The 15,707-nt window shown below is 37.4% G+C and overlaps 1 protein-coding gene across 1 annotated transcript; it reads right to left on the bottom strand.

Moving 5' to 3' along the window:
• Window positions 1-7,322: 7,322 nt before the first annotated feature.
• Window positions 7,323-8,837, bottom strand: LOC306657748 (heterogeneous nuclear ribonucleoprotein M-like). Its single transcript, XM_079134044.1, is given in 3 exon segments — window positions 7,323-7,646; window positions 7,648-8,224; window positions 8,342-8,837. Coding segments are annotated over 3 exon segments (1,272 nt in total). The 5' UTR covers window positions 8,819-8,837; the 3' UTR covers window positions 7,323-7,428.
• Between the last annotated feature and the right edge of the window lie 6,870 nt (window positions 8,838-15,707).

Raw genomic sequence — 15,707 nt, 5'->3', positions numbered from 1 at the left:
TATAAATTTATTATGATTTCACTATAAATTATTTTGCAATAGATTGTTTGACTGATGTAGTGTAAAACTCTATTGTATATAAATGAAAACATTAAGCAAGTTGAAGGCATAAAATCAGCTAGCTCCCTAATATAGCAGCTTTTGAGTGAGAAACTATATAGCATTTTTATGTAGCATATGGGAAAACTGTGCAGCATGGGAGTTTTTAGCATTAATTCTACAGTTGTACTAAATCTAACATGTCAGTCTCTATCTCCACTCCAGCCAGATTTAAAGTGCGAAGTTTTCACTGCTGCACTGAATGCTGAAATCTCTAACATGGTAGTGTTCGAGGAAGCCCATCTTCATAAAGCAAGTCTAGACTATTTAGCATCTATACGTGGAAATCATCTTAACTACTGGGTATTCTGAAATGTAATTTTCTTCCAAATTCAGGAGTATTTCCAAAATTGCTCTAATGTTTTGAGCACTCTATTATCATCTTTTAAATAAAAGGAAATTATCAGTACAATGTAGAGAAAAAATATTTTAATTCTGATTACATTTTCAGGGCTTACCTTTTATTTCTGACATAACTCCCTGCTTTTGACAAATGAAAAACTGGAAACTGCGCAGTTGACTCGCAGAAGGAAGAAAGCATGCATAATAGCCACAGTATTTTTAAAGGCACATATGTCATAACTCAATGGATTTTCACAAAGTGAACACAACCGTATAATCAAGACACAGAATGTTACTGGCTTTCCAAAAGCTCGCCTCCAATTTGTCTGCAGTCACTAGCCATTCTCCAAGGTAACCACTATCCTGATTTCTGCTGGAGAAGCTCTTGCCTGCTTTTATACTTTACACAACTGGGATAATACATTGTGCTTTTGAGAATGAACTCTTCCACATGGTTTAAGTCTATGACATGTAGCCATACTATTACATGTGGTCTGTTCCTCCTCTTTGCCATATGCCACCCCACTGCTAAAATGTTGTACAGTTCATCCATTCCACTCTTGGTGAACATAGCTTCTACATTTTAGTATTATAAACAGTACTGCTACAAACATTCTCAAGCATGACTTTTAGTGAATACAAGTAAATACTTAGTTGGGTATAAATCAAAGTGCTGTTTTAATTTCTATAGACGTGTGGTTAAAGCATCTATCCCCTGTGCTTGGCCTCACGGACAATGGCATCTTTTTCTTTTCCCCCATTTCCACCCTCCAGATGCTGGGGATCAAACACAAGGCTTCACATGTGCTGGGTAAGTGCTCTATCACCAAGCAACTTCCCAGTCCTAAAGACATCTTTTTTCTAGCCACAATGTTAGGAAGGCAGCCTAGAGCTTCTCTGATACAGGAAGGACATGACATTTAAAACATCCTGGTCCTTAAGGCATTTGGAACATAGTCAGGTCTTCATGGATTTAAAGCCTTAACTCGGAAGTATAAGAAATTAACATTTATATCATTGCACTTAATTTATATTTTAAGTCTACATTCTACCCAATAGCAGAGATAATCCCAGTGAATATAAAACACCAACCCTGCCTTTCCTGTGCTGCACCTCACAGTTTCAGAGGCAAATGTGATGCAAGGGCTCTAGTTGCCATTTATTCAAATCAACATGTGCTGAGACACTATCCTTCTTGCCTGGGACCTGCTGGGTATGGGGGTACCTTCCTGGTTCTAGCTGCAGGTCTCTCTAGGTCTGCTGATCCTTTTGCCTACAGGGAGCAAGTGGCCTCTGAACACCCATCCATACATTCATATATACCCTTCCCTTGGGCCCAAACCTTGCCAACCCATAGACACTATTAGCCCAGAGTAGAGTAGGTAGACTGGCTCTCCATCTAGCCTTCTAAATCTGTTGATGGCATGACCTCTACACGATGAATCTCCTGGGCCTTAGGTTTTTAAAAATCAAAAGCCCAGGTTTGGGTTGGGAATGTAGCTCAGTGGTAGTGCTCGCCAAGCATGCAAAAGGCCCTGGGTTTGATCCTCCGCACTGGGGTGGAGGGGAGCCTAGGTTTGTATAACCCAAAAGCTTTTCACTGATATCACCCTTTGCTTAAGGAAGAGAATAGTGATAACCTGAGAGGAATGGAGGCGAAGGTAGAAGGAAATATTGTTCCACCACTTAAATAAATGTTTCAGGGATGTAGCTTCATGGTAGAGCACTTGCTTAGTATGTATGAAGAGGCCCTTGGTTTTATCCCTGGCACAGAAAAAATGTGTGTGTGTGTTTCATTCTGTCATGTCCTTGAACTTCCTTCATAATTTTAAATACATCCATAAATATATGCTTTTTTGTTGTTTTGTTTTGTTTTGTTTTGGTACTGGGGATTCAACCCAGGGGTGAATTACCACCAAGTCATATCCCCAGACCTTTTTGTTTGTTTGTTTGGTGCCGGGGATTGAACTCAAGAGTGCTTAGGCACTGAGCCATATCACCAAAACTTTTTATTTTTATTTTTACCTGGGATTGAACCCAACCACTAAGATACAACACCAGCCCTATTTTGTGTTTTATTTAGAGACAGGGTCTCACTGAGTTGCTTAGTACCTCGCTGTTGCTGAGGCTGGTTTTGAACTCAAGATCCTCTTGCCTCAGCCTCCTGAGTTGATGGGATTAGAGGCATGTACCACCGTGCCTGGCATAATTTATTGATTAAAAAAAAAAACACTTTCACAATACCTTCAAGTTTACCATAATTACAATTAGACTTATATCAGTTGAATTCAGTATAGACTTTGAGAAAATTGATAGTTGTTTGTTCTTTCTGACAGTTTCACAATTCTGGAGAAGAAAAATTCAATAATAGCAAACTACTATGAGCTCTCATTTATCACCACAAAGCTTACTCCAGATGTTTTGCTACAAACACTGTATTTCCTTAATTTTTATAGTAACCTCATGAAAGAGGGTATTATTCCTTCACTTTCTAAATGAGCAAACTGAGGCACATGTAGGTGAACTAACTTGCTCAAGGTCATAAAACTAGGATTTGGGACACTCAACCAAGTCAATGCAAATAATCCCATTTTACACTGTATCATTGCAGAGAAAGGACAGGTTCTGAACTCAAGGCAAAATGGTTATTCTTTTCTCCATTAAAGCATAAAAATCCAATAAGAAGTGTTCTTTCAAGTAAGAAAAACTCACAGCTCCTTAGTACTTCTCTCTGGATCTTAGTTCCCAGATATATAAACTAGGATCTATGGTGTAAATAGTAGAATGAATTGATTGAACTATTTGTTACAATCCCTAAGGTTAATTTGTAAAATGCAGAACTATATAAAAGCTAGCTATCATTGAAAATGTTTGCAGAAGATTTATTAACTAAAGTTGATAAAAAGCGATAAATAATATGGGACATAAACACACATATACCCCACACATAGCAAACAACCCCAAGTGCTACCATACTTGAGCAGATATCTTTAATGAAACTTAAGTTTAGTTAATGCTTTCAAAAATAAAAGCAGCTGGTTGTTTTAATACTACCAATGATAAAGTTTTGATTTAAAAGCATGGGGTGAACTAAAAAGAATAAATAAAAAAATTAAGAAAAAAATTGGGTAGAATTAAAAGTCATTTTTGTTTCACTACTTTACCCTTTGGTCCTAAAATAAGGGGACAAACCCCACATGTTCACATTTTGCTTCTAATTAAAGAAAAACGTGCTCATTGTAAAACATTCAAATCTTATAGAACTATACAACAAATAAAATGAAATTTTCCTATAAAATTATTTTCCCAAAGATTATGGTTACCAATAACATGGTATATATTTCTGTAGATTTTTTTTTATAGGTGGCCTCTATCTGTGGACATGTTTTTTAAAAAACGTAGGGGTTGGGGTATATGCATAGCATGCATGAGACCCTGGATTCAATCCCCAGCACCAAAAATAATAACAATAATAACAACAACAACAAGAGTAAATAAAAAATAAGCTGGGCCTGCTGACACATGTCTACTTGGGAGGCTGAGGCAGGAGGATCATTTGAGCCTAGGAGTTAAGGCCAGCCTGGGCAACACAGCAAGACCCTATCTCAAATAAGAACAAGGTAGTGATATATGCTACAATAAGGATGAAACGTGGAAACTCAATGCTAAGAGAAAGAAGCCCATCACAAAAGACAACATCACATCATCTATGATTCCATCTATATGAAATGTCCTGGAATTATTCTGAACATACCATCTGCTTTCTGGTGAGACCCTTCCTAAACTAGATAGACAAGGTCCCTGAAATCTTAGAGCTCTCATTTGAATAGTCAAAGAAAAGAAATAAATCAATAAGAACGTTGCAAGCAAAGAAAACAGAAGTGCTACCCTGCTGTTCCAGACAGAAATTTTTCATGTTGGCTGTGTGGAAAGACTAGTGTGACCAACATAGGATGACTCAGTGGGAGTAAAAAGAATTGAGGACAAGTCCCAGCTAATTGGAAGGTGGAAGCAGGAGGACTGCTTGAGCCCAGGAGTTCACGGCCATACTGAGCAACATAGTGAGACCACCTCAAAAAAAAAAAAAAAAAAAGACAGACTATAGAGTGGTAGGCAGGGGGCTGGATCATATGAATAAATAAAGACACAACTTTTAGTGTTTGTAATAGAACCTATTATTTTTCATTCTTGATTTTTTTCATTCTTGATTTTTAAATCCCTTTTATTATTGAATTGTCAGTTACTTTTAGGACAGAAAATTTTGACCCCAAAAATACGAATATATTTAGGCAATCAAATGTATATCCATGTCTTGAACTGAAACATATATATACATTACTCATTAACAAAGACAGAAAAATCAGAACACAAGATTCCTACCACCTAGCCCCTCAAAGGAAAGATATTTTTCATTCAGAGTTTTGTATTTTGTTTCATTATTTACTTTCTCTTGTTTTTGAAAACAAAAATTTTTATTTTAAAAAAATATATATATTTCTTAGTTGTAGGTGGACACAATACCTTTATTTCATTTTTATGTGGTGCTGAGGCTCAAGTCTAGGGCTTCACACATACGAGGTGAGCACTGAGCCACCACCCCAGTTCCAAAAGTTTATTTTTTCCAAGGAAAACAAAACTCCTTTGAAAAAGTAGAAATGTGTAAATGATCAGCTTATATTGATGTAATAAAGGAAGTTTTCTTATGATGATACTTTAAGTTGAAGAAAATTGCCTGTAAGAAAAAGATTGCCACATATGTGTTTTTTTTTTTTAAATTCTGCATTCTAAATGCTAACTGTAGCTTCTCTTTAATAAAAATATTTGTGGGTGTTTATGGGCCTCCTCTGGAAAAATTACAGGTAGCCTGGTAGCTTTATATTTATATGAAAGCAAAAGAATAAACTGAATATATCAGAAATGGGGTAAAGATTAAAGATCATACTCAAATCAGTTGAGAATCAGTTCTAAGCATAAATGAAGCACAATTAACATTTTTAGAGAAAAACTTCATAAAAATAGATACCCTAAGTAATTATTTCTTACTGCTTTTTTTCTTTTATTTTCAATGCTGGGGATAAGACCCAGGGCCATGCATGTGCCAGGCAAGCACTCTACCACTGAGCCACATCCCCAGCTCTCTCCCTGCTTCTTATATATGCTATCACCAAACCCACTGAAAATTGAAAATAATTATGTCATGCTGTGGGTAAAAACTTTAAATAAAGAGTGGTCAGACGAGAGTCAAAATTTTATAGTATTACTTCACTGACAAGGGACTGCTGTACAATCTTTCAAAAATTGCCCAATTTATTTACTCTAAAGATTAGGTCACTGTAGAGTCATCTCTTTGGACCTTAATTTTTTCATCCATAAAAATAGGGACTTCTTACAAATTTAAGTTTGGACTTGTTACAAATCTCATTCCTAGCAGCAAATGCTTATACATGCCCACTTTCTTATTGATTAGAGCGCCCTCATGTGTGTCTTTGTTGTAATGTTTAAGATATCGAGAAAGCAGCAATACAATTAAGTGTATTTCTGCATTTTAAAAATTTTTTTAGTTGTTGATGAACTTTTATTTTATTTATTTATATGTGGTGCTGATAATTAAGTCCAGTGCCTCACACATGCTAGGCAAGTTCCAACACTGAGCTACAATCCCAGCCCAGTATTTTTGCATTTATCAGTGTCAAGTATTATTCAGTAAATGCTAGAGAGTGGTTAATTTTACTGAAGTTCCATTTGAAACTTTCTCCATGCCAGATTTTATTCTAAAACAATGCAGTTACTATTGCTTTGGTTTAAATTTAATGATTTAAATTAATTTAATTAATAAATTTAATTTATTTTAATGACTTTTCCCTTTAGACTTATGAGATAAAATTTTCACTATAAGATTACTTTATTATCAGGCCTAAAAGAAAACATATAGCCAGTTAAGTAATTTAATATGTGATAGCTTAACATCACATTTTTAGTGGTAGATAATACAATTTTTTAATACCTTTGTTTCATTTATTTTTATGTGGTGCTAAGGATTAAACCTAGTGCCTCACACATGTTAGGCAAGTGCTCTACTACTGTGCTACAACCCCAGCCCCAATAATAAAAATTTACTTATTCAAATCATTGAAAAAAGATTTTGTCCTAATGAAAAAGACTACATAGGAGGGAATCTCAATACCAAAAGGGAATCTCAGTTTGTCTTTTTTTTTTTTTAACAGAATGCCTTTATTTTATTTGTTTATTTTTATGATGTGCTAAGGATCAAACTCAGTGCCTCCCACACGCTAGGCAAGCACTCTGCCACTGAGTTACAGCCCCAGCCCAGATATCTCCATTTTTGAAAAACTGCACACACAAAATATAAAAATCTCAAAAATCCATTCATATTTTAAATAAAATTAATTCAACAAATATTTATTAAGCATCCACCACTATGTGCCAGGATTGAAATGTCAAACTGTAGTTTCCACAGACACTAAAATAAAACAAAAATGTAGTCCTTTTCCTCCTGTAAAATGACCTCATAAGAATGGCCTCACCCAAGAGATCTGTTGTAAAGATCTAATAGCATGACACATGCAAGCATGTTTTAAAGAATGAGGTGTTATTAAAATGTTTACAAGAGAAACCTTGGTGACTCTTGGTGAGCACATTTCCAAAGGATTGCTTTGTGAGTGGAAAATTCTTGAATGTGAGGTTCTTCTGATTTTTTTTTTTTTTTTTTTCAGGAACTGGTATTTATTATCAAAGTCATATTCGATGTCAACAAGATGCCACAACTACAAAAAAAATTGCGCACATTGCAATCTCAATGCAAACAGTCAAATGGAACCCCAGTCATTAAAAAAGTAATTCAAATTACCCCAAAAAGCAACTGAATTTTTTAAACATCTTTATACATCCAGCCAACAAATTAAAATGGTTAACAAGAAAAAATACAAATTCAGAGGTCTGGTATTGATGTTTAAAAAAGGCAACTGCTTAAGCATTTCTATCGATTCGAACATCAATCTCTCGGCCACTCAGCTTCATGCCATTCATCATCCGGCAGGCTCTCTCAGCCACCTCTGGCGACTCAAACTTAACCACACCGCACCCCTTGGACTTCCCGTTCTCCATCTTGATGTCGGCGTACAGCACGTGGCCACATTCGTTGAATTTGTCCTTTAGCATCTTCCATGTAAAATCAAATGGGAGCTCCTCCCTGCTTTGCAATGATCTCTCCTCTCTTCAGTGCATTACTTAGGATTTCATTTATTCGGCCCATGTTCATCCCAGATCCAAATCGCCCCATGTTTTCCATACCACCACCAAAGGGTCCCTCCATGCCTCCCATTTTATTTATTCCAAATCCTATGCCTTCCATTCCCATTCCTGCAGGCCCTATGTTTCCCATTCCAATGCCTTTGTTCAGGTGATTGGCATCAATAGGCTGCCCTCCTGGTCCTAACCCCATGCCAATACCACCAAGTCCATGGGGAAGTTGCTGTGGACGTTCAGGAGGGAAAAAGTCTCCCTTTGGTAAGGCCCTCTCATCCATTTTGACGTGCATTGGTCTATCAAATAGCAATTGGCCGTTAAACATAGATATAGCTTGCACAGCTTCAATGGACTGTTCAAAAGTCACAGTGCCTATTCCACGACTTTTCCCATCTTTATCCTCCAGAATGTCTGCTCGGACCACCACACCAGCCATACTAAAAACTTCCTTCAGTTTCTTCCAGCCAACTTTATAATCCAGATTTGCTACAAATACTGTGCTTCCAAGTCTTCCAGCCTGTAATGCATGGATAATCTCATTTGGGATGTTAGGATTATTTAGGATACTGGGTGGGATATTAATCATTCCTAGGCCACCTGGTCCCATACCCATCCCACCAGTCGTAGCCATCACCTTTTGCATTGCTCTCCTGGCATGTTCACCATCAGGATCTTCTTTGACTTTCAGTGGTCTTCCACTCAGACTATGCTTGTTTAGAACTTCAGCAGCTTTTTTCATACTCTCTTCCATCTTGAATTCAACAACGGCACATCCCCTTGACTTTCCTTCAGCGTCCATTAAGAGCTCCACGTATGTTACCTCACCAACTTTTTCTTTAACCAGGTCTTTAAGTGACTGCCATTTCACATCAAAAGGTATGTTTGTGATGAAGGCTCTGTATCTTTTAGTTGGATTGGCATATGGCTCAAAACGATTGCCTCCTCTTTTTATGTTTTTCTCCTTTCTCTTTTCATTCTGAGTAGGTCGTTCTCCTTCACCCTTCGGGCCCGGAGCCCCGTTGCCGCTCGGCACGCCGTGCGCGCCACTCTCCTCCTCCATTTTGGACTCCGTCGCCGCCACCTCTGCCGCCGCTTCGACCCCTGCCGCCATTTTCTCCTCGTCTGGGCTTTGTGTGTCTGATTTTTTAATTGAATTTTTCTTCAAAATTTTCATGACAGGAGAGAAAGTGGGGTGATGGGATTATGTCACCTAAGAAGAGAAGTCTGAACTATTCTTTATCACCTCTTAATCTCTTTCTCTCAGCAAGAATATGGCATGGGCTGGTAGGAGATGGTAGCAGTTAAGTCAAGAGGTCAGACTGGCTGTACTGGACTAGCTGGAATGAAGCAATTACTCCACTCTGGCAGAAGCCAGTTTTCACCTTCTAAAATGTCCTGAAACCAGATACCAGCAACCCTTGATATTCAAAAGAAGGCAGCATATGAGATGTATGAATGGCTCTCTGATCCTAGAACCCTAAGGAAAATTGATTAGCCACCTAGTGTTGGGGATAAAATTCAGGCCCTCTTGCTCTCCAGGCAAGTGCCCTACCACTGTGCTACATCCCCAGTCTCTCTCTCTCTCTCTCTATATATATATATATATATATATAATCTATATATTTATATATATAATATATAATAATATATTTATTATATATAATAGTTATTATAATTTATATATATAATTTTTTTTTGGTTGTAGATGAACGTAATACCTTTATTTATTTATTTTTATGTGGTGCTAAGGATCGAACCCAGGGCCTCACACATGCTGGGTGAGCACTACTACTGAGTCACAACCCCAGCTCCATTCCCAGTATTTCTTGAGGTTTCTAATGAGAAAAATTCTAAGGACCTAGAGTTTGTGAACATTGGGGGACTGAGAACACAAGAAGACTAAGGGGACAATGAGTAATCACAACCACCGAACCACCTCACTTCAAATTTTTTTTTTTTTAAGGATAGGATATCATTTTGTGTTATTGTTTTTTTTTTTTTAATTTTTTTTTTTTAGTTGTTGATGGACCTTCATTTTATTTATTTTTATGTGGTGCTGAGAATAGAACCCACTGCCTCACACATGCTAGGCAAGTGCTCTACCACTAAGCCACAACCCCAGGCCTTCACCTCAAATTTTAATCTCTGAAACAATGTTATATCAGATCTCAGACCTCAGGGAAGGAACATTTCTGCCCCACTTCCTCAAGGCTACCAATTAAAAAAGGCTTTCCCAGGCCCATTGACTCCTCCTAGGAGGAGTGTTTAATACCATGATATTACCAGAGTCCAAGATACCAGAGTCCAGAGATATTCATTGGGCCTTATTTACTTCTTCCTGACTCAGGTATCATTTCTTTTCTGCCTCTTAAGGGTTTCCTCTGTAGACTGTGTCATGTTTGTTGCAGGAAGAAAAGAGAAAAAGTTCAACATAACAGAGTTCTGTAGTGGGAGTTAATGAATTTTCATTCCTTGAATAGAGCTCTATATAGCTGCCACAATCTGGAATGTCCAAGGGAGGAGGGGCCCAGGCATTCCTTTCTCCCTGAATTAACAACATAATAATACTTCAGAACCTCCTCCTAGTCTTCTAGTGTTTATTCTTACCATAGTGTAAAAAGATTATGAGAAAGTTCAAAAGGTTTTTCTGTCATATCCAAACACGTGAGAAATGACCAAACTTTTCTAGGTTCATTTTCCTTATCCCAGAATGGAAGGAAAAATACTGAATTTATAGGGAATTGGAAGTTGTACATCTTTTTAAACAATATTTTTTTAGTTGTAGATGGACACAACACTTTTATTTTATTTATTTATATTTTAATGTGGTGCTGAGGATCAAACAGTGCTTCACATGTGCTAGGCAAGTGCTCTACCACTGAGCTACAACCCCAGCCAGCAAGTTATATATCTTGATGAAATCAACTTTCACTCTAAAGAAACAAAATGTTCACCGTATTAGTTTAAAAACAGAATAGTAAAAAACCTAACAGGACCCAAACAAATGTTTAACTTAATAGATGATAAAACTAGGATTCCAGGGCTGGGGATGTAGGTCAGCTGTAGAGAACTTGCCTGTGTGAGGTCTTGAATTTGATCCCCAGAACTACAAAAACAAAACAACATACATAACATCTAGCATTTCAAAAACATGGTTTATTCAATAAATGTAATAAAATAATGGGTTAGATCTCTTTTATTTTTAAAATATTTTTAGTTGTAAATGAACACAGTATGCTTGTTTTATTTTAATTTTTGGTGCTGGGGAACAAACCCAGTGCCTCACACATGCTAGGCAAGTGCTCTACCACTGAGCCACAACACCAGCCCTAGATCTCTTTAAAAAAGAAGGGTAAATAATTATTGTATGCCAAAATAAACTGCATATATGTATATAAATTAAAGATAAAATAAGAAACCATGAAAGTACTAAGGGAAAGATGGATGAATATTTCTGTGATCCTGCAGTAAAGGCCTTTTAAAGCATGTATTACCAAATGCAGAAGCTATGAAGAAATTTTCTTTTGGCTATAGAGGAGACTAAAAGACATAAAATAATACCTTTAAAAAAGAGAAAAGACATATTATGTTCTTAAATTGGAATAATTAATAAAAGGATGGCAGTTCCTCTTAAAATAATAGGTATATGCAATTCCAGTCAGAATATCTTGATTTTTAAAAATCTGGATAGTAGCCAGGCATGGTGACACACACTTGTAATCCCAGTCACTCAGGAGGCTGTTCTAGGCCAGTCTCAGCAATTTAGTGAGACCGTGTCTCAAAATAAAACAAGATAGGCTAGGGATATAGCTCAATGGTAAAGCACCCTGGGTTCGATATCCAGTATGGGCGGGGGGTGGTGACGGGGAGAAAGAAGAGTAGTAGAAAGGAAGCAAGCAATAGAAAAGTAGACAAAGGATACAAAAGGAAAATTGCAGGATAGGAAATATTATGTAATAATTTAGGTAACATGTTAAGTGGTGAATTAGTAATGTGACTAAACTGAGAAGATTCAATATCCCTTCTACTGGGGTTTGTTCGTTCGTTGTTTTTTTTCCCTCCCTCCCTCCCTCCCTTCCTTCCTTCCTTCCTTCCTTCCTTTTCTTTCCTTCCTTCCCTCTCTCCCTCTTTTTTGGCAATGCTGGAGCCTGAATCCAGGGGCACTTAGCACCAGCAACATCTCCAGCCCTTTTTATTTTATTTTGAAACAGGGTCTTGCTAAGTTGCTGAAGCTGGCCTCAAACTTGGGACCCTCCTGCCTCAGCCTCTAAGGACACGTTTACAGCTGGCACCACGGCTGGCCAAATGGAGCCACGTCTTTGCTCTTTTTCTCTCTTTTCTTTTCTTTCTTTCTTTCTTTCTTTCTCTTTCTTTCTTTCTTTCTCTCTCTCCTCCCCTCTCCCCCTCCCTCCCTCCCTTTCTCTCTCTTCTCCTCCGCCCCCCCCCTCTTTCCCTTCAGTGAACTCAAAGGTTTCACCAGATTTGTACTATTGTTTTTTTCATTAGTTTGTTGACTCAGAGTTCCCGTAATTAGAATAATAAAACTCAACCATACCCCCATATCCCCAGACATGGTTTGGATTCTAATTTCTCTAGAGTGACTGTTTCTTCCTTGAGATCAGTCCAGTGTTGGAAAGCAGACTTACATTAGTCTCCAGGTAGAAAAACCTTGCCCCAGGTACCTGCTTTATATAAGGACCCAGTACTGAAATTATCAGTATTTAATAACCACTTTCCTTCAGTCTAGAAATTTAAAAAATCTTTTGACAGATTAAAATATAAAGAAATGTGAGGGGCTGGGATTGTGGCTCAGTGGTGGAGCACCTGCCTAGCACATGTGGGGTACTGGATTCAATCCTTGACACCACATAAAAATGAATAAGTAGAATGAAGGTATTATGCCCATCTACAACTTAAAAGAATTTTCTTAAAAAGAAGAAGAAATGTGAGCAATAAAAATATTTAGTGAAGAGTGCTTCCAAGTTTAGTTGACCTTCAGTTGAGCTAAGAGATGGCTCAGATATTGCTGATATACACAAAATACCAATAATTAGCTGGTGTGATGGCCCACACCTGTAATCCCAGTGACATGGGAGGCTGATGCAGGAGGATCACAATTTCAAGGTCAGCCTCAGCAATTTAGCAAGACCTTGTCTCAGAAAAAAAAAAAGTCTGGGCATGTGGTTCAATGGTTGAAAGCCCCTGGGTTCAGTTTTCAGTAAAAATAAATATATAAGTAATTCAAAATTTCATGCCCTCATTAAATTAGACCAAATCAGTCCAAATCTAGTCCACTAAAAAAATTTATGAAAATATTTCCATTCCATTATTGGGTTTTATCTCAGGTAGGTTCCTATGAATATGAGAAAATTTTCACTATATATATGACAATGCTATTTTCACTTTTTACATAGATGAGGGATTCAGCACATATATTTACATAGGAGTGTTTCTATTGTTTTAGTGCCAGGGACTGACCCCAGGGATGCTTTACCACTGAACTACATTCCCAGCACCTTTTTTTAAAAATTTTTTTTTAGTTGTTAATGGACCTTTATTTTATTTGTTTATATGCAGTGCTGAGAATCAAACCCAGTGCCTCACACATGCTAGGCAAGTGCTCTACCATTGAGCCACAACCCCAGCCCTCCCAGCCCTTTCTATTTTTCGTTTTAAGACAGGGTCTTGCTAAGTTGCTGAGGCTGGCCTTGAACTCATCATCCTCCTGCCTCAGCCTCCTGAGAGGCTAGGATTACAGGCATGTGCCACTGCACCCAGCTATATAACAGTGTTTAAAATGTACAAGGAATATGATTGTCATGAAAAAAGATTTTATGCTCACAGATCCCTAGAATCAGTTCATATGCCACATGAGATAGGGTCACACATGAAAATACCAGCATTTATCCTGAGAGAAATCGGGTGGGGTGGTTGGGAAACACGGCAAGAGTTTTATCATGGCTTGGTAGGAAAGAACAGGCAAGGCAGGGTAAGTAAGCTTAGGTTTGTCTAGCTTGACTAATTTGGTGGGCTCTGGGGTGTAGGGGTTGTCTGTCACCTAGGGCAAAGGAATAGTGGTCTGCAGTGTAAGAACTCAATAAATGAGGGAGCTGAGGGACCTGGTCTTTGGATTCTTTAGTCTACTGTCTCTAGGAATTAGCTCACTCTGGGAGGGGCAGCCCCTCCCCAGTCAACAAAGATGCAGATTCCAGAGCATCAACAATACAGGATAAAAGATATGGTTAATATACATACCAATAATGCTGTAGTGAGTATAAGGCAGAAAATACATGCAATTAGGACAGACACCACACATTCATATAATGTAAATTCAGGGAGCATTTTAGCATTTGCATCTCTGCCAATAAACTGATAATTAAGCTCCTACAACTGGGCTTCAATAGTTCAATTTCTATAAAAAAATGAATTATAAATTTTTAAAAATTAAAAAGAAAAAAATTCTTTGTTGAAAAGGCACAACCATCAGCTAATCATTCTCAAGTAAAATATTTAACTCATGATGTAGTACAGCTAACTCCTGAGGCTAACAAATTCAAATGGCTTTGATGATCATATTGTATCAGTGGCCCTTTATAACCAAATACTTTTCAAATTTTACTTTTTTCTCTGTATCATTAATTGATGACTAAAGTAGTTCTGAGGAATCGTGACAAAATAAGTAAACAAAAGTTTTAAAAAATAAGTAGAAAATGACAGGTATTTTTCATCTAAAGAAATATAAATAAGTAGTGGCTATATGTAAGGTGTTTTATATTTTTGTCAGTATGTTGTTCATATTGATACAAATAGAAAAGTCAGAAAAAATGATGTAACTATAAATGTGGGTTTGTGAGTAAAATAATAACTTTCTCTAATAACTTTATTTATTTTTATGTCACCTGAGGATCAAACCCAGTGCCTCAAACATGCTAGGCAAGCCCTCTACAACTGAGTTACAACCCCAGCCTGAAATAATCTTAAACAGCAATATAGAAAAAAAGAGTATCTTAAGTATGTCTATCAATTTTGAACAATCATGAACTAAAGTGGACAGCTAATTGCTTTGATTTTGGTACTAAAGTTGGAACCCAGAGTTATTTTACCACTGAGCTATATCCCCAGTCCTTTTTATTTTGAGGCAAGGTCTTGCTAAATTGCTGAGGCTGGCCTTGAACTTCCAAACTTCTAATCCTCCTACCTCAGTCGTCTGAGTTGCTGGGATTATAGGCATGTGCCACACCGGCTTTATTTTTTTTAATTTTATTCACTATCCAACATCACTCTTCCTATTTGGGAAATATCTTCCATTGAATATGCTCTGGTGAGAATCAAGTTCCAGCTTTACACCATGAAAACCTGTAAGACTAGATATTCCACCTTTTCTTCCAGGCTATGCTATGAATGTACAGGAATCTAGGTTTGGTCAATCAGATTCTGTCACAAGGAACGTGAAATGTTGAGCGAAGTTCACAATGACCCAAGGACAGTTGGAATTGTTTTGATGATAGCGGTAAGTGTTCAGATGCTGTGGTGGCAAACCCTCACCAGGTTGTTAGGTGGCATACCCTCAACTGTGTCTTCAACAGCCTGGTCCCACTTAATTGTTGCATGTTTTCCAATGCTGATTCTCCAGCAGTCCTGATAATTTTGTGAGTTCCCCAGTATCCTTTCAATAAATCCTTTCACTGTTCGTCCATGAGAATTTATCAAATCAACCATTGCTTTAGCAACATGAGAACAGAAATATTTCACCAAATATTATTCCAATTCTACATGAGTAATTGACTCCAAAACAATAATACTAGTATGTTCACCCAAAACCTTTCATATTATAGTTTCATTGGATTTAAACGATAGACAAATTTTTCCAGAGTGTAAAACAGTCTTTAAGATCACAGGTAAGGGGCTGCAGATATAGCTCAGTTGGTAAAGTGCTTGCCTCTCATGCACAAGGCCCTGGGTTCAATCCCTAGCCCCACCAAAAAAAAAAAAAAAAAAAA

The sequence above is a fragment of the Sciurus vulgaris genome, assembly GCF_902686455.1.
Source record: "Sciurus vulgaris genome assembly, chromosome: 3".
Classification (NCBI taxonomy): domain Eukaryota; kingdom Metazoa; phylum Chordata; class Mammalia; order Rodentia; family Sciuridae; genus Sciurus; species Sciurus vulgaris.
This window is presented reverse-complemented; position numbering and strand designations above follow the sequence as displayed.